General features: G+C 33.4%; 1 protein-coding gene across 1 annotated transcript in view; it reads left to right on the top strand.

The window, feature by feature from the left end:
* OTOGL (otogelin like) overlaps positions 1–14562 on the top strand; it is a 228740-nt gene extending 214178 nt beyond the window's left edge. Inside the window, exons 53-58 of the mRNA XM_074226513.1 lie at positions 854–1032; positions 1837–1938; positions 3041–3160; positions 3554–3599; positions 9716–9795; positions 11121–14562. Coding sequence (XP_074082614.1) covers positions 854–1032; positions 1837–1938; positions 3041–3160; positions 3554–3599; positions 9716–9795; positions 11121–11321 — 728 coding nt within the window. The 3' untranslated portion in view covers positions 11322–14562. The remainder of the gene's footprint in view (positions 1–853; positions 1033–1836; positions 1939–3040; positions 3161–3553; positions 3600–9715; positions 9796–11120) is intronic.
* Positions 14563–20484: the final 5922 nt, after the last annotated feature.

The following is a 20484-nucleotide window of genomic DNA, read 5'->3' on the forward strand; positions in this document are numbered from 1 at the left end:
GCAATAAATAGAGACCTGAAATCCAGGAAGACTTGGATTCTATGGATGCATAGCTATCATATTGATTCTATGATCCTGACAAGTCCTTTAACATCCCATTGCTCCCTAAGACATTAAATTGCAAAAGAAAGTGCCAATTTGAGTTGGTAGAAGGAGTTTCTTCTGAGAAGTTTCCAATCCCATTAAAATCATGGGCTCAGAATCCATTATTTTCCTAAAGGTGATATTTTTATTTTTCTTAACTATTATTTCCCAGTGTATTTCTCCTGCTCCCATTCAGAAAGCCATCTGTCTCTTACGTGTCTCTTTCAAAAAGGGGAAAAAGCAATCCATTCCCTTAGCACAGTTAAAGAATAAATATTCTATAAGAAGAGCAATCTAGCAAAATTCAAAGATATTCATCATCAGGTCAACAGTACGATGATAAACTTTTAGACTACAATCATTCTTTTAAGAACATTAATTAAGGAAGAGTTGATTGTGATCTGTATTATTGGAGGGCATTTGTGTGGTATCTATGAATGATTGAAGAGCTAAATTCACTATCTGAAAACAGACAGGTTAAGAATTCAAAATAATACAAAAGTAACATTTTTTTTGGTATCAAACAGTTTAATATGATGAATAGAGAGCTTGTTTTGAAGCTAGGAAGCCAGGGATCTCCTAATTGTGTGACCCTGGGAAAGTCACTTCTCATGTTCTAGGTACTTCTTAAAACTTTAAATGGCATAATAAGCATTGGGACAGAAGTTCCTTTATCAATGAAATCATAAATCAAGTCTATATCATTTTTTGTTTAATAAAAAATTATTATAGCCTTTCCCTATTAACAAGTTGTTTTTTTTTTCCTTAGAAAAGGATAACGTGTGTGTATTTCAAGAAGTAAATGTCTTGAATCCTGGAGAGTCTATGATAAAATATTTAGAAGAAGATTACTGTTATCCAATAGAATGCCTGGAAGAAAAGGATAACAGTACAGGCTATCATGCCATGAATATTTCTGTAGTGAATTGTTCAAAAGAATGTGAAGTGGTAAGAAATCTTCTAAAAATAAGGTTCTGGTAATAGCCATATTTTATATGCCATTTAAAAATGTTCAAAGTGCTTTTCACACATCTTATTTGGTGGTACTTAATGGAATCTCAGAACGTCATCTGACGTTTGAAATAGTGACTGTTTTGGAGTTTTAGAGGTTAGAGGCTTTTGATTGAGAGGATTTTTAATAATTAAAATAGACCATTATGTTTTGTATGATAGACCTAAAGCAGACTGTCTGCTGTATGGTGATATGTGCAGTTCTAGATTTCCTAAAACTTATCTCTCTGTAGACCCTCAGGACATTCAGGAGACTGGATGTCCCATTATCAATAGATACAAAGTTGACACTAAAATCATCCCTAATAGTACCGTTTAAAGTAAATCATTATTTGAATTAATTTGATGCAATGTTCACAGTGTCTACCTGCCACAGGAAAGCATGTAATTATGAGAGTAGTACTAGATGCTGTCTAAGGGATTCTCTGTTGGAAAAATACTTATCAGGTCTGGTTAATTTGATTTCTTTGAAAGGTAGTAGCTGTGGGAGTCTGGATTATTGGGAATAATGAATCTCCTGAAGTGGTCACATTTTTCAAAATTCTACTATATGGTTTTGCTAGACTGGAGTCAATGACCATACTTTACATTAACACAATTTCTAATGGTACAAACTAAAATATATGCAATTACTTCACTGAATTCATTATTCATACTAATTGGGACCTAGCTGTGCGTGTTTTTTAAAATGTTTTCATGGTTTATTTGATATTTACTTTAATGTGTTATTATTTTACACAGCACCAAATATATGTTCCTTCTGCCAGTGACTATGATTGCTGTGGTACCTGCAAGAATGTGTCCTGTAGTTTCAAGGTTGAAAATGAAACATTTATATATGAGGTATCCAGTCTTAAATTCTACTAATAAAGATATATGGGGGGTGGATAGATGGTGCAGTGGATAGAGCGCCGGCCCTAGAGTCAGGAGTACCTGAGTTCAAATTCAGCCTCAGACACTTAATAATTACCTAGCTGTGTGGCCTTGGGTAAGCCACTTAACCTCATTGCCTTGCAAAAAATAGTCTAGGTGGGAAATAGTACATTTTGTCTTTGCATCCTCTTTATCTACCCCAGACTCTTACTAGTCCTGAATAAATGTCATTTAAATTGAATTAGTTAGTCTTCTGGACTTGGATTCACAAAGACTTGAATTCACGGGCCAATTATGTAATCTAAGTCTCTGAGAATTGATCATGGGAGTTACAGATATGTATATTCATATGCAATTTATTGGTAGTTTTGACACCTTCCCCCAAACTCTCAGAACTGCAATGTAAGTCTAAGATAAAACAGTTTAGAACAGAATTGAGTAAAAATCATAAGCTTGAATTTTGGAGATTTTTGGTTTTGTAGAGATACTGAAGGATAAAAAGGACAATATATATATATATATATATATATATATATATATATATATATATATATATATATATATATATATATATATATATGTGTCAGATTCAGGAACATCAGTGAATTTTCCACAAAACACTTCATGAATTTATCAGTGATCATACATTTTAGTTTGAGCTTTTAGGGTTTCAATCTCATGCTTCACTTCTTGGAAAGTTCACTGTGATGAAATGTCCAGATTATTTTATTTAAAATTTTCTTTTTCTCATTTACCCATTCAGATTTATTGAGAACGGTTTACTGCCACTTGACGTTTTCTTCTCTTTTTAGTCTTACATATCATATTTGTACTCTTGGTTACCTTAAAATCTATATTTGTGGAATATAACTTTTTTTGGAATTTATAATGATTTAAGGAATATTGAAAAAATTAAAAAACATTGTGAAGCAATGAAACTTCAGTAATTTTTCTATTAAAAAGTATCTTGATTTTGATATGATTCTTCACCAAGCAGGAAAGGAAATATAACCATTTCCTTTGAAAAGTGCATTGATTTGAGTTCTTTATGCTATGAATTTTTGTTTTTCAGGAAGGAAATTCATGGGTATTTAACTGCAGTAAATATGAGTGTATAAAGACAGATGCAGGAGCAGTGATACTGGGCTACAGTGTTGTCTGTCCCCCTTTTAATGAGACTGAATGCAAAAAGGTTTGTGCTTAATTTAAAATGATTAAAACCGAATATTTGTTATTAATAAGAAACACATGTCAGTATATTTTGTAGGATCATATTTTAGATTATGGTTAAATAAATATTTCCACTCAATGTTCACACATAAATTCAATAAACATATATGCCAGTATCAAGGCTTACATGAATTTTAGAGAAATCTAGCCCAAATTCCATATTTTATAAAACAAAAATGTGCTTATTTACCTGATCCTTTGACTCCCTTTCCCCCAGAATTTCTCTCTTTTCAAAAATATGGGGATTACAAATTTTCTTAATACCTTTCAGAAAAGTCTTCTTTTTTAGATTATTGTGACTTAGACACAGTCTATTTTGATGTTTAGGTAATTATTTCCTTTTTCCCCTCCTTAGAATGAAGGTATTATAACAATAACAAATGAAGGCTGCTGCAAGATCTGTAAGTGATAACATGTTGAATTGCATATTAGTTTAGTTTGTGCTGATGAAATGTTCTATGATTCTTTTGTTAAAATTCAGGGGACATAGCTGATATCACCAAACTCAAGGAAATTTAATGATGTGTGACATTGTTTGGCTCCACTTGGTCACCAGTTTATGACTTAGGATTTTTTTCCTGGAGTATAATTAAGTTTCTCCAAATGTCACACATAGATAGTGCTTTGAGATTTACTTCATCTGAGGAACTGTAAGAGAGGTACGTGGTACAAGCATTATCTCCATTTCATAGACAAGCTTACCTCCCCACTGTTCATGTCAAGATGACATATGTCCACCTCAGCAGGGTTTTACCAACCACCACTAGTCTCTTCTTCCTCTGATCAATACCACCAACCTATTTTCTGGGGTGACCTTTGTCTCCAAATCATCATTCTTTGGAGCCTAAGACGATGCTTCCTTCACAGAGGTTCATGTTCCCCCTTTATGGGAAAAACATCATATCTGTTACATGACTCCAAAGGGTCAGTGAGCTTTCTTTTCCTTGACTATGTAATATTAATCCACATTCCACCAACCATACCTTCCTTTCCCTGTATTCTTATGGAAAAGTATTGTTTCACGAGGCTTATTTGGTCTGATTTATTGCGGCACTAGTTTACAGAGTCACCCGGTTGATCACATATCTTTTAGATAAAATTTCCTCTCACCCTTTGGTGTGAGATGAAGCCAACTTTGTTTGTCTAATGGAATTTGTCTTAATTTTGACTGGAATTCCCGTGTGTGTCTTCTGTTTTCATTTATAATCAGGTCAATTCAACAAATATTTACTAAGTGTCTACTATGTGATCTTATGTGGCATATAAAGACGAAAAGAAAACTGATCCCCTCCCTGGAGGAATTTATACTGTCTTGGAGAAAACTACAAACAGATGATATGTTTTATTTCAATTTCAATTCAACTTAATCATACAGTTTGAGGAAGGAGAAAGTGTCAATAGATTATGAGATCAGAAAAGGCTATGAATAGGATTGTATGTTTAGAACTACAAGAACTTGAGATATTTAGTCGAATGCCCTCACTTTACAGCAGATGTTGGATGCATTGATTTCCCAGTGTTACAGAGGGAACAAATTGCAGAGTTGGGATTTGAACAGAGGACAGATATCCTTTCATTGAGTCTCTTTTTTCTCATACTTTGGTCAGAATGTTTTCATTCAGCAGAAACAATGATACAACCTTGCTTCTGAATATATTTTCAAAGCCTTTTCAACTGAGTAGAGATTTCAAGAACATTGTGCATCATGGTGGCCTAGCCCTTGGGAACCCAGGATGACCTTGAGGCCATAAGGAAGAATTAGAATAAGAGATTTTTGGAATGTCCTCCAAATTCAGTATATTCTAACAACTATACCAGGGTAAAAGATGGGGGGAGGAAGGACCCAGTGAATTTCTTTATGGATTCCAGAGCAGTTTTCTACTTTAGTATTGTCTTGAGATGTTCAATCTATATGATCCAGGATCCCAGATCTATATAAAACAAGCTTCTTAAGTGAAACCCTTTAAGAACCTTGGCTAAATTTCAGGGAAGTCTGCGAACTTTGTTGATTTAAAAATTAAATCTTTATTTTCACTAAATTAACTGAAATTTAAAATCAATTATGGATATTTTAAAGAATGATCAGAAAGGGTCCATAGACTTCCCTCAAATTTCAAAAGGAACCATAACAGGAAAGGGGTTAAAACCTCCTGTGATAGAGTATTGGCTTTTATATGCAGTGGAACTTAGTGCATCTGTATGCTTCACTTCCACTGGTAAGATTCAACAAAGACAACAATCATAATGATAACAGCAACAATTGTAATGATTACCAACACAAAAAAATGGTAATGAAACAATAAGTATGAGTATGAAAATAATGATAAATATGATAACAATGTGGGCAATGATAAACACAAAATGAAAAAGACAGTAATGATGAAGCAATAGTAAAAGTAATATTAATAGTCAATAGGAATCATGAAGACAACAAAATAATGACAAAGACAACAATATTCAAAATTGTCATGTCACAATGATAATGAGGATGGATAACAGTAATGGTGACTATGACAGTAATAACCAAGACAGTAATAAGGATGGAAAAGCTATACCAACAAGGACAATAATGCCAACAAATGATATTTACATGCTACTTTGAGTTTGCATATTTTTTAACATTTATTTTTATAAGGGACCCTAAAAAATACTATTATTCTCAAATTATACATGAGCAAACTGAGGCTCCATTGAGTTAAGTGAGTTTCCCATCATTTTATAATCAACAAGTCTAAGTGGGATTTCCTGACCCCCAAATCCAAGGCTCTATACATTGTGGAACAGAGAACTTCTCATTTATTTTATATAATGTTTGTTGCTCAAGTGTGAGGAAAAAGCATATCCGAATCACATACTACTCTTTCTACTGCTTGCATTTATGTATTTATTTATTTTTATGTATTTATTTATTTATGTATTATGTATTTATGACCCTTATGTTTAGAAGACCTTCACACTTGGGATATCCCTTAATTTAATTGTGTTGAATAATAAAACATGTTATGGTTAAAGAGAAAGGCAATGTAATAAGGTTGATAAAGATTTATCCTCAAAGTCAGGAAGAGTTGTGTTCAAGTTTCAATTCTGAAATGTATGACTCTGGGATCTGAGGCAGGTCATATACCCATTTTCTCAGTAGCCCAAACAATCCTCCAAGATGGTAAGCTGCAAGGCAGATGCTAATTTGAACTGGTAGAGGGAGTATCTTTGTTTGGGAGTTATAGCTACTAATGAAATCACAATTCAGATATAGTTACAGAAAAAAAAGTATATTCCAGAAAAGGAATGTGCTAATTAAACAAAAATTCTGATAAATTCATGTTCTGATATTACTTTGATTTATTCTTTTCCCCAAGCCATACGAGTCAATAAAGAGTAGTGATCAACACATGTAAATCAAAATTGTTGGTGAAAGCCCTGAGAGACGTATCTCTCTCACTCTCTCTTTGATCCCCTGCCAAGAGCTCGGAACAATAAATAATAAGCTCCCAATCCTAAAATAACCTCCAACGGCTCAATTCCAGCTTAGATATCAGTGTTAATTACTTGATTGAAGAAATGCTTCTTTCTAGAGCTTTCTATTTGGGAAAGTGCCCAGCCAGCATAGCTTTTACTTTTATTCTACTTGAAAGTAGATGTTTTCCTTTTCTTTTTTTTTTTTTTTGGTAAAGTGCATTTTAAAATATTCTATTATCTATGTAGCATTAAGAGGAGTTTAGTAGATTCACCTGTCCGTATAATGTTCTTTATTCAAGTTATAAAAGTATAATTGAAAAGAATACCCAAAATCCTGTCAGGAAAATGCTACTCCTGCATATACTTACTTAGAAAGCTTTTCCTCCCTGAGGTAGATACATAGGGAAAAACCATAAATAATATAAATTAATAATTAATAATCTATGTATATATATATATCTGCATCTATATTTTTTCTATTTCTCAGACTTTTCTGATGAGTCTAGTAGGAAAATATAATTTGAACAAAACCAATGAGAATTTAACTTGAAAAATGATGTCTGTAATTGACTTATCTTAAATTTAGTAATTTCAAGGAAAGATTTATTTTATTTAATGTTTGTTGCTCAAGTGTGAGGATAAAGCATATCTGAATCAGCTGCTTGTGAAAGTATTTATAAATGAAAGCTTGTGAAATTTAATATCAAGACCTATCTATAGTACGGTTTTCTGCTGTGGAAGTCATCTTAACAAATAGAGTTTTAAAGAGTTATTTGATGTATACAAAGTGAATTAATTGCATCCCTGTTATGTTTTCATGGTGGATTTGTTGCATGAGACTAAATTCTATAATCACAGGATTTTAGGACTTGAAGGAGAAAGAGAAAGAAAATCTATTCCAACACTCTTATTTTCCAAATCAAAAAACTAAGATATAGAGAAGTTAAATGGATTATTACTGAAAGTCACCCAGTGGGGATAGTAGCTAGGATGAAAGAAAGTCTTTTATTTCTCTTAATTCAGGTTTTACTGACACATGCTTCATTAAGAGCACTTTAAAAACTATTTTATGATTAATTAATGGTGCATTGGATCTGTGAGATCAACTCCTTGTATTAATCTAAATTTCAACTCAGACCATAGATGTACCCATTCATTTTTGCAAATTCTTATCCACATTCTCTTTAGAGTAGAGGTATAAAACACATTGTTCTTAGAACAATAGTAGCCCACAACACTTCTGCATATATTCCAAACAAAATTAAAACTGGAAAATATTGAACAAAATAACTAAAAATACCATGAAAATAGATATTATATTTTATAGCAAAGTCAATATGGGAGCCATAGGGATCTTTTTGTATGTATTTGTGGCACTTGCTTCTATGTTTGACACCCTTGCTTTAGAGATCGCCCCCAACTCCCTGGAGTTATGACTCTAAATATTTTGACATTCTTGAGGTCACCAGTAAAGTACTTTGGGTTGTCCCCTTCTTTTTAAGGAAGGAAATAAGCATTAAGTGTCTACTTTTTGCTAGAGACTGTGCTACACATTTTATAACAACATCTTATTTGTTCCTCATAAAAACCCTGGGAGACAGGTATTATTATTATTATATTACTATTGTCCTCATTTTAGAAATAGGAAAAATGAGGCAACAGAGAGGTTAAGTGATTTGTGCAGGGTCACACAGTTAGTATCTGATGGCAGATTTGCACTCAGCTCTTCCTGACTCCATACACAGTGCTTTATCCATTGAACTGAGCTACTTCCTTCCTATTATCAGACATATCTTTGAGGATATTCCAGGTATTGTTTCTAGTACATTGGTGAACATTGAAAACTCCTCACTTGGAGTCATGAAAACCTAGTTTCAAATTCCAGGCTCTTATTTTTAACTTAGAAGCTTATTAGCTTGGACAAATAATTACCTAACCTATCTGGTTTTCCTCATATGTGAACTGATTCTGAAGCTAAATCTATCAGGCTAAGATGATTTCTCCTTTGCTCTCTGGGTCAGCTGCTGCACTATTCTTATTTCAATTTCAATTGTTTATAAATTGGTTTTCTTGGTTCATAGGTCACCTCTTCTTAACTATAACAACCTATGAATTCATATGTAGCTTACCATACTTGCTTTGCACCCATTGCACTTTAGTGTTGTTGTGTGAACTTTTCATTCATAAATATAGAAGCACCAATAAAATGCTAATAATGATATGGAGTTCAACATTTTTGCTCTTCAGTTGTCACAGATGTATTATTGCATTCATGCCCATTGCATAGGCATGCATAATAAATAAATTTTAATTATGTCCATACCATTTCTTAGTCACTGTCCTAAGCAAGGGTGGTACAAATCCAAATGTGAGACAATCCTCTCAAGGGTTTAAAAAGAGTGGTGTCCAGATAAAGAAGTGTCTGGATGGAAACAAGGTTGAAGACTTGATGTTTGGTAGGGAGGAGAAAGTCATAGATATGGCCTCATGGAAGATGGCAATCACCTGGGTGATTAGCATGAAACATGACCTGATGGTCTAATCAGAAACCTGCACCCAGCTAGAGAGTATTCTCAATCAATTATGATCAAAATCACTCCCAGGGAGGGAGTTTCAAAGATGTTCAGATTGACTCTACCCTTTTTTTCTAGGATGTCTTCCTATGATCCGGTTCAGCCTGGAAATACTATTCCAGGTGATGAGAAGCAATTATTAGCAGAATGTATGGCAGTAGAGATAAGGAGTACCACTAAATGGGATGAGAAGTTTGACTTGATGTGTATTTAAATGAATATGTTCTAAACTCAGCATGCTATCTTTAATCTTTTAAATGCCATAAAACTATGTTCAACACTCTAGATGGAAGTCACTAAAGTGTGAAAATATTCTTCTGTATAAGAATTACTATGAGATGATAGCCATTTGAAAAAGTAATATAGGCAAATCAACGAACTGATGTGAGCAAAATTACAAGTACGAAGAAATTGTTGAAATATATTCTAAGTCACAAAGATTCCAATATGATATGTTGAAGGTACAAATATTTTCTCTATTTTAATAGGCAGAAGGGAAGAAAGAATGTGCCAGAGAGTAACAGTAAAAACAACCATAAAAAAACAAGATTGCACAAGTCAAAGTCCTGTAAGTATGCAAAATCATTGTGCTTGTTGAACTGTGGACATTTGTTTCCAGGAGATAAATATATATATATATATAATAGCTCATATTTTTGATACTTCTTTGTAAAGTTCTTTCTTCATGATAGCTCCAAGGTAGGCAAGTACAAGTTTTTATCATTTACATTTTATGGATACACAGCCTGAGGTCGTGATTTTTGAATTGATTTTTTTTCTTCATTATCCAACCAAGTAGGACAGATTCAGGATTCAAATCCATATATCTTGACCAAAATCGAGTTCTCTCCATTATATTATGTAGTCCTGTTTGGAGCCACAATTTGGGATTATTCTTCAATCAAAATGATTAATATCTTCTTCAAAGAAAGTATGTGTGAAAGTGTGAATTATTCTTTGCTGAAACTGACACCAACATCAAACAGAAACCTTAAAGGAGAGAGAAGAAAGACAGAAAAAGAGGGAGGAGAACTCAGACAGACAGAGACAAAGAGACCCAGAAGCAGAGAGGATCTGGGTGTATGATCTTGGGCACATTGCTTACCAATGGTGTACCCTAAGTAAAATGTTTAAAAGTTGAAAAGAATGATCTGATTTGGTGGAGGAAATTTCCTCACCTGAGAGTTCCTTATACTCAAGAAATCACAACTAAATGAATTTCCTGCCCTATGGAATTATTTTTTTAAATTAAAAAGAGCCAATTCCTTTAGCCTTCCCTTATTTTTTTTAACTCATTTACCATTTCGAGAGCCTTCTCTAAGTTTTCCATGGCTTTCATGGGGAGTAGTGTAATTTTGATTACAATAGACTCATTATTTGTAGTTCCTAATATGCTACAATCCAATTAATTTGTAGCCATATCATGCTTTCTTTATCATTTAACAATTCTTCTGACTCAAATGTGCCAGTTAATGTTATTTCACTTGATGTGAGAATTAATTTTCTTTGACTTACTTACCCTGATCATGTTTCCTTTTTTTTAAAAAACTGATTTTCTGGAATCAGCCAGCAGACATAGACATCTGAGAATTGTAAGAATTAGGGAAGGGACTGGGGAGAAAATGACACCAAGTTGTTCTGACTTCTTAGTGGTTGCAACCAGCCATCAGGGCTAGAGGCAGGCCATTATGAAAGTCTGCCAGGTCTCCTAACCAGGGAGCAGTCATTACATTACCTACCTCCATTAAATCTTAGAGTGTTGGACGCCTCAAATGGTTATCTTTGAATGGTATTTTAGACATAGCACAATTTAGGGTTATCTCTCATTCTTTCACTAATGGTAAAACGGGAACTTCTCATGGACTCACATTTCTTCTTCCCTCTCTACAACAGATAAGCGTTGCCTCTTGTGATGGGAAATGCCCATCTGCTACCATCTACAATGTCAATATTGATAGCCATTTTAGATTCTGCAAATGTTGTCGGGAAAGTGGAGTGCGAAATGTGAATGTGCCTCTCTACTGCTCAGGAAATGGCTCAGAAGTTACATATACCATTCAAGAGCCCATAGAGTGCTCATGTCAATGGAAATGAACTCTGGATTCACAATAAACAAAAATCCTCTCTGTCCTCACGATGACCACTAAATCTAGTTGTTATTTCCTATCACTGGAGATATTTACACTTTTTTATTACACTTACAAACTTATCAAACCTTGGACTCAAATTTTATCCCTAACTGAAAATATTCTAAATTGCTAAAGTTGCTTTTCCCTGTATTCAATATATGTTTCAGACCACTGTGCTGTCCACTTCAATAAAATTACTTTCCTATGTGATACTGAAATATAATTATGTATACAATTTTAAAGAGCAATAGCTTCAGATCAATTGTGCATTGCCTGAAACATAAATTGGGGGAACTCTCCATTTCGCTTAATTGCAGTTTAAGTCATTGTGTTTGAAATTTTATCTCCTTTTGTATGAACCTGGGAAGCAAAAGCCAGTGTTACTTAATATCCCCCAATCTCTCCTTTTAACTCCACATAAGTACAGTGAGTAAAAATTGGCTTCTAGATTGATAGATTTAATCAAACTTCATAGACTTACAGAATCATAAGACCATAGAATATTAGCTTTCTATGGTCTGATGAGTTTTTGAGGTCATTTACTTCAACCACTCTCTTTTTTGAGAGACCCAATGCCCTCCCTTCTACATTTACCTTCCATCTTCTCTTTGTATATCTTGTATGTATCTTTTTTATTTATGTGTGAGCCTTAGAATGTATCTTGAAAGTAGTACCTATTGCAAATAGTAGTAAATGCTTGTCCATTGATTGATAGATTGACTTGTTCAGTGTTATTTAAGTAGGTAGTGACAAAATTTAAGCCAGGAGCCCAGATCTTTTCTCTTGCATCCCAGGATTTGCAGTTTCTTATACAATGTGGGATTAACCACTGGAGTCCCTATTCGGAAAAGGTTAAAATTATGTATATTTCAGTCTGTAAGGTCCAGTGACTTTGAAAATAGCCAGTGAAAATATCACAGATGAAGACGAATACATAAAAGAAATACTGGGAAATAGGGTGGGGAAATGCATCCTCAGCAGGTTTGGGGAGGAGGAAAATCATGTATCTTTATTTTTATACCATGAAATCCCTGGTATTATGTATGCTGCTGCTGTTGTTGTTATTATTATTATTATTATTTAATGTACTTGATTAGTCGACTAGAGTAGAAACTGACATTCATTTATATATAATATAAATATATATACATACATATGTATATACATAATATACATATGTATATATATAGAGAGAGAGACTGTATAAGACCACATGGAGTTTGTTTTTTTGATGTTCATGCTGATTTCTCTGTGATGGGATAATGGGATAAAATTCTTTGAATGTCTTAATGCTCATGCAATAAACTGTTGTGCCTTTAAATCAACAATTAAAATGATTGTGCTTGATACAGATGCATATTTTCTTCTAAAATTAATATTTTTATTTTATATTTAATAACCAAGTATTTAGAATAAGTGAAAAAACTTTGATTACAATACATTGACTTTGACTGAAAAGAAAGAGCTAGACAAAAGGTGTGTTACACCTTCTGATATATGGGCGGTCTACTATATTTTAAAATATATTCTCTTTAAGCCATTGATAGTTTTCATAGGAAATCTCTATTTAACTTAGAAGTCTTTCTAAACAGAAAAAAAATCTGTCATGGACACTTAGTAGAAATAGTGCTATGATTTCATTTGTGTAGGTGAAGAAGTCCCCTCTCACAAAGTACATACTCCTAAGTTTATAGCCTAGAACATTACCTTAGAGGACTGTGATGTTAAGAATCTTGTCCGAAGTCTCATGGTCAGTTTGAGTCAGAGATGTGACTTCAATTATGTCTTCCTGAATCTGAAGTCAGATCTCCAAATATTAAATCAAGTGACTTTGCTTGTGTGTTTTTGTGTATATATATATATATATATATATATATATATATATATATATGTATATATACATATATATATATATATGTATATGTATATATATATATGTCTGATGTGATTAGTTTCATTTTAGGAATTTTCCAGGTTTGAAACTATCTCTGCAGACTGGGCTACTATTCTCTAATGTATATTCTTACTGAGTCACCAAAGTCCTAGGGAGCCATGAAGTTAATGGTCACATAAACAAAGGTATACACCTTTGAATCCAAATTATCCTGACACCACGACTAACCTAATTGGTAAGCCCGACTGTCTTATATTCACAATACCTTTCATAATTTGACAAATATGATAGTGATCTATGATTTCATTAGTTATGAGCACCCCTTGCCCCCAGTAAATGCCAATCACAATCCTTACTGCTAAAAAATTCCTCAATTCTCCTTGAGTTATACTTAACAAGGATTTTTTTAGTGAAGAGTTTATAAATAAAAAGAGATGTGGGTTTTTTTTTTTGCAAGGCAAATGGAGTTAAATGGCTCACCCAAGGCCAGACATCTAGGCAATTATTAAGTGTCTGAGGTCAGATTTGAACTAGGTACACCTGACTCCAGAGCCAGTGCTCTATCCACTGTGCCACCTAGCTGCCCCAAGAGATGTTTTTCTTTTAAATTTTGAATTTCTGTGATTTATGTTATAACAAATCTTCACAAAAAACTTGGAACAAAATGTTCAAATGAAATTTATATTTTATTCAGAAACCAAGGATCATAGTCAAAGTGATGATCTTGGAGAAGAAACACTTGGGTTCAAGTTCTGCCACTGAGATTCTGGACTATTCTAAAGCTTTCAGGGCCCCAGTCAGCTCTCTAAGATACTAAGTTGTAAATCAGGGGCCGCCCTACATTGTTAGGATTGTTTTCTCTGAAAGTTTCATCTGCCAATGAAATCACAGGACTAATTCCCCCCCCAAAAAAAAAAATCTTGATCAAAATGAAATTCAAACGTTGAAATGTAACTCATTTCAAGCAATCTTTATGCTCATCAGAGATCTCAATTCTACTGATTAAAAAAAAACAAAACCAAAAAAAATCATCCCCTCCCATTGAGATATATTGTGATTTTATAGTTTAAATTTCATTTTTTGCAAGGCAAATGGGGTTAAGTGGCTTGCCCAAGGCCACACAGCTAGGGAATTATTAAGGTCTGAGGATGGATTTGAACTCAGGGACTCCTGACTCCAGGGCTGTTGCTCTATCCATTGTGCCACCTAGTCACCCCTAAATTTCATTTTTAGATCCTTTTTTTCCTTCTTGAATAGTCTAACTGGCATATTATATATTACATGTTGGTATATTTTGTAATCAACTTGAATTTGTCCTCAAATAAAAAAATCAATAAAAATTACTTTTAAATAGTTTGTTCTCCTATGCATTGTGTTGTATTTTTTTGTTTGTAATGTAAATTCCATCAGTAATAGAAATGATTTTTTTCTCTATTTGAAAGTCATTCCATGCTTAACACTCAATCAATTCTAGTGGGAATTTTCTTTATTCTGTTGGTTTAACCTCAGTCTGAATTACTTCCTTCATCTCTCTGCTCTCTTTTTGGCTTTGCTTCAGTTAAGTTAACCTGATCTTTCCCACTTTCTTCTACTTTTCACCATATGGACAAGTGCCAGAAGCAACCTGTACTTTGTGAGCATGGTTCCAAAAATCTACCTCCAGTTTTTAGCAGAAAAACCATTTTTGTTAAGATGAATCACTCTCAAGTATTGGAACTATCCACAAAATTCTCATTTTTGCTTACTAGTTTGTTCATTAGATTAAGTTGCATAATTAATATTTTAAGGCTCCTCAGGTGGCTTCTGTTCAAATCCTACTACTGGATATCTATTCCTGGTCACTAAATTCCTCCAAGTCTCATTTGCCTCAGTTGTAAAATAGAGAAAATGAAAACACCTACCTCAGATGTTGTGAGAATTAAATGAAATGATGCCTGTAAGTTATAAATAAATGCTAGCTATTTTTACTAAATAATGACCACTATGAATATGTGTTGCTAAATCATGACTTCAGCATAAAAACCAAAAGGTACCACCTCTGCCCTTCCTACCTCCACCCTCTCACACATGAAACGTTATGAAAGCAAACTCAAATGGTGCATAGTGGAAAAGATTTCAAAAAGGAGAGAAGCATCTTAACTTTAGGAAAGAGAGTATTGTTTTTGTTGGGTTGTTTTTTTAAACGTGGAATGTTCTGCCCACAATTTAATTAAGTTGTTACTGTGGCTTGTAGGAAGAAGCCCTGCTGACTTCTGAAAATTTTCCTCTTTCTAAAACTCCCCTTTTAATTTGTAGATGTTGCAAATTGTTATAAATGTTTGGTGTTATGTACATTTCATTAAAAACATTAATATTAAATTATTGTAATTTAATATTAATAATAGCTGAAACTTTACAGCTAAAGTATAATACTTTATGTATTATATATGTAAGGATGTTACAGATAAAATAACATCAATAAAGAATATTCACATAGCAAGACTGACATTTTTTGAGTAGGAAAATTGCTTTTCTGAATTCTTAAAATTATTTATTTTATATCAATTTATTTGAGTTGGTAAATTTTTTTAAAAAATGAATTGATTGTTCTACAATCTTACTGTCCCATGACTACTCAGACTAAAACTAGTTTCATTGCTCTATCTATCTATCTATCCATCCAATACATCCACTTATCTATCTATCTATATACCTGTCTCTTATCTCAGATGTATATACATATGTGTGTATATATAAATATATTTGTATATAGCTATGCATGTATCTATGTATCTATCTATCTCAGATGTGTATACACACACACACACACACACACACACACATATATATATAAGGATATAAGATATATAACATATATGTGTGTGGAAAAAGTATATTATGTGTATATATATCCTTATATTTATGTATCTCCATATAGCTCTATCTTATCAGAAAATTAGTTCTTTAAGATGAAGAACTGCCTCATTTTTATTTTGCCTTATCTGATAAATGACAATTCTCATTAAGACTGTATACATTAAAGCTGAAAAATGCAGTATGTCTCTCTCTACTCTACATAAAACAATTAAATCCAGTCTAGCAAATAATACCTGGCTGCTATCTGCTCTACTATCTGCCTCAGTGGGTATGTCTTTTGCTTTATTTGGTTTCCTTTGTTTTGTTTTGCCCAGAAATGGGTAAAACTTGGAGGGAGATATGGTTGTATTTAATATATTTTGCAAACCACAACTCAGCTTGAACTGTAACCTTCCTGAACTATCCTAATAAGCCATCTTGACCTATGGTTTCTTCCCCTCTTCATTTATCCTTCAAGTTACTTTCTTCTTTCCACTTTTTTTGTTTATTACATATCCTTTTAAAGTTTGTGCTCATCAGAGATCTCAATTCTACTGATTAAAAAAAATCTTCCCCTCCCATTGAGATATATTGTGATTTTATAGTTTAAATTTCCTTTTTTAGATTCTTCTTCTTGAATAGTCTAATAATTTGATCACGTCTCTCTTTAATCTTAGCATTTTTGAAATCTAAAATTCCTAAAACCTGAGGTCAATGACTGTCAATGCTTTTATTTCTTTTCTCTGACTGTCTTCAGGAAAATTTTAGAAAAAGTCATTGATTTTAAAGCACATTGGGATATATGTATAATTTAAAATATTGAAAGATTCTGATCCTTAACGATACATAATCATAAGGTTCGCGATATTCTGAGCAGAATTTGCATTGTCCCTTATCTTTTGCTTTTTTTGTATTCCCAGCCCTTTACACAGTACCTATACATAGTAGACACTTGTTGCATGTTTATTGATTGTTTGATGTATATTATCTTATATAAATTCATAGTGTAACCCACATAACAATAATCATAGCTATCATTTACACCTAACCTTTTGTGGTTTGCATAATAGTTTGCAACAATAGTTGATTGTTAACTACTATCCCATTTTTAGAGATGAAGAAAGGCATCTGAGAAATGTTAAGCGACTTATCTAGGGATACACAGCCCAGAAGAGACAGAAGCAAAATTCAAACTCACATCTCACTCTCTAAACCCAATGCTCTGTACACTCCACCACCCAGCTGCTTCACTAATAACCTGTTCAAGATTTTCCTGCAGTTAACCTTCATCAGCTTAGCATTTCATTACCTAGAAAAACTCTGTATCCTCTGTAGTCTTGGACATTAAACAGTGTACTGCTTTACACATCATTAATAAGACTGACCCTAGCATTTCTCCCTAGGGGACCCTGCTATTTATACAACATCCAGAAAAGTGCTCACTTATCCCTATTCTGTTTCCTATCTCTGAGCCAGTTCCCTATCTATTCCCTTCAATTCCATGGTGACAATTTTTTTAAGCTTTTATTGTGGACCAAAGTCTTTTTTTTTGAAAGACTAAAAGAAATTACATCCAATGGTCTCCCTTTTCCTGCAGCTTATTTACACTCTTAAGTAACACTGGTAGATCATTCAGACGTGATTTCCCTGAAAGAAGTAACATTGCCTTTCTACCAAACAGTTTAGGTTTGTTGAAGGCAAGGACACTCATCCCCTCCACTCCCACCTACTCTCCTCCCTAGTTGGGGGGAGTGGGGGAGTGAGAGAGCCATAGTACAGAAAGGGCTGAACTGTAACTATCAGAGGAGCTTCAGGACTACTCTCAACAGTATGTGACACGGTTGTCAGGAAATGGGTCTGCCTGCCATCTCCTAATCACCAATGGCTTGGAAATCAATAGGGTAAGTCTTGGATGTCAACTGAAAGATGTTAACAATCTGGGGGTGGATGGGAGAAATTAGTGAAGTCTCTTGGAGAAAATGGAACTCAAATTTGGCTCTTAGGAATTGATGGGGATTTAACAGATTGATGAGAAGGTGGAAGGCTGTATTACAGGCATGGATAAAAAACCAGGAGCAAAGGTACAGACAAGAAGATATTTATAGGCTCTAATTTGTTAACCTGTACTCATAAATTTTTATGACTTGTTTACAAATGTATCAAGTGTTACAGTGAAATGTTACAAGAAAATAATTCCAATCTTCCATGGTGCTAAGACAATGTGAGAAAATGTATTTTTTTTTCTGATAGAGACCTTAATCCACCTGAAAAGAGGGGAGGAGAATTTTGATGGAAATGAAACCAAATATAATTGGGAATTTTTCATTAGACCCAAGAACACTATACTAAATATACAAGTCATACTCTAAGTAAAGAAAATTGCCTATTTGGGACACTTAAATGTGTGATCATTGGAAAAAAGTCTATTCAAATCACTTGATTTGAATATAGACAGGTGAATGCATGTGCAAAAAGTCAACACTACAGATTAATAGGAAGAATTGATCTTTTAAAACAAAAATGGTGAAGTCAACCTAATTTCAGCCATATGACAAACCACATTTGGCATCACACTTAAGGAATACTGGTGAAAAAGGCTACTAACCTATCTTTTATTTTGCCCCATAGAATTCATTCCACATAATGCAAATTATGAACTCTGAAGTAATAATAGCTTTCCCCTAAGGCTATGAGAGAAATCTAGGCTGAAGATGATTACTACCCCTCGGTTAATGAAAGTGTTATTTTTGTGAGAAACTGATGAGTAAAATATCTTTGAAAGAGGTAATTGAAATAGACTCTGAAGAAATAGGAACAATAACACAAGAAATGGAGAAAACTGGGACCACTGATTAATTCAGTTTAAAATAGCATTGTGAAGACATAAACATGGTTCTGCTCCAGCCCCCAAATATGAAATTTTCTAGACTATGACAGAGGCTAAGAAACTGTATTTTAACCAAAAAAAAACCTTGAAAAAAATCCCTTCAATTTCAAAATGAAATCTTGCTTTGTGGTGGCCAGTTATAGCAAGTTTGCAAATCATATATAAACTTTAATTTTTCTCCAGACTTATGGTACCTAGATGACTTTTAGTACATTTATGTCTTATAAAGGATTTTAAGGTTTGTAACTATCTCAAAATGATATCTAAGTGGGGTGGCTAGGTGGCGCAGTGGATAAAGCACCGGCCCTGGAGTCAGCAGTACCTGGGTTCAAGTCTGGTCTCAGACACTTAATAATTACCTAGCTTTGTGGCCTTGGGCAAGCCACTTAACCCCATTGCCTAGAAAAAAATCTAAAAAAAATGATATCTAAGTTCTAAATATCATTTGAATTATAAAAATAAGATTCAATAAACAATAATTAAATGTCTATTATATACCAAGGATCCAAAACCAAAAGTGAATTAGTCCCTGTCCTCAAGAAGATTAAATTCTTTCAAGGGGAATAAAATTTATACATGAAGTTAACACAGATTACTATGAGGTGCCATTATCTCTGGAAAACCTTAGGAGGTAGTCCTGAAAATTAGGGTTTCTGGGAGAATGAGGTGAGGATAGAGGATATTCTAGGCAGAGGAGCAGAGAAACCTATGTAAAGTCAAGAAGCCTGTTGCCATGTAAAAGTAGATCAGTTTAAATTAAATGGAAAATGTGTGAGTGGAGAGTAGTAAGTAATAAGGTAAGAAGAATATCCTAAAGTCTATTTATGAAAAACTGTTTTTCCAGTTCAAGTGGTTCTTTGATCATAGAGATGATAAGAAACTTTTTTTCAGAGCAGCATTAAATTTTTTTTAGTCATTTAAAACTTTTTCAGTTCCAAATGTTATCCCTCCTTCTAATCCCTCCCCTTTTAGATGGCAAGCAACATGGTACCCTTTATGTATGCAAGGTCATAAAAATCTATTTTCATTTTAACCATGGGACAAAAAGCAAGAAAATATTTAAAAATTAAAAAAAAATGTTTCAATCTGTACTTAGAATTCATGAGTTTTCTCCCTGGAGGTGGATTGGAATCCTTTAAAATTGTCATGGATTATTGTGTTGATTGGAGAAGTTAAGTCTTTCACAGTTAATTATTGTTATAATACTTCTATTAGTATGTATACTTCTCTCCTGCTTTTGCTTCAGTTCACATAAATCTTCCCAGATTTTTTTCTGGGAAAAACTAATTTCCTTCAACCCAATTGTATTCTGTCACAATTGGTTACCTTTTCCCACAGTGTATTTTTCAAATTACTATTAATAGTTTTCATTCTTTCTTCTGTAAAGCATCTGTTCATATTCTTTAACCATTTATCAGTTGAGGAATGGCTCTTATTTCTATAAATTTGGTTCAGTTTGGATAGGAAATATTTTTTTTTACCAGAAGAATGATATGATCAGACTTTTTTTTT

The sequence above is a fragment of the Macrotis lagotis genome, chromosome 2 (assembly GCF_037893015.1).
Source record: "Macrotis lagotis isolate mMagLag1 chromosome 2, bilby.v1.9.chrom.fasta, whole genome shotgun sequence".
Taxonomy (NCBI): domain Eukaryota; kingdom Metazoa; phylum Chordata; class Mammalia; order Peramelemorphia; family Peramelidae; genus Macrotis; species Macrotis lagotis.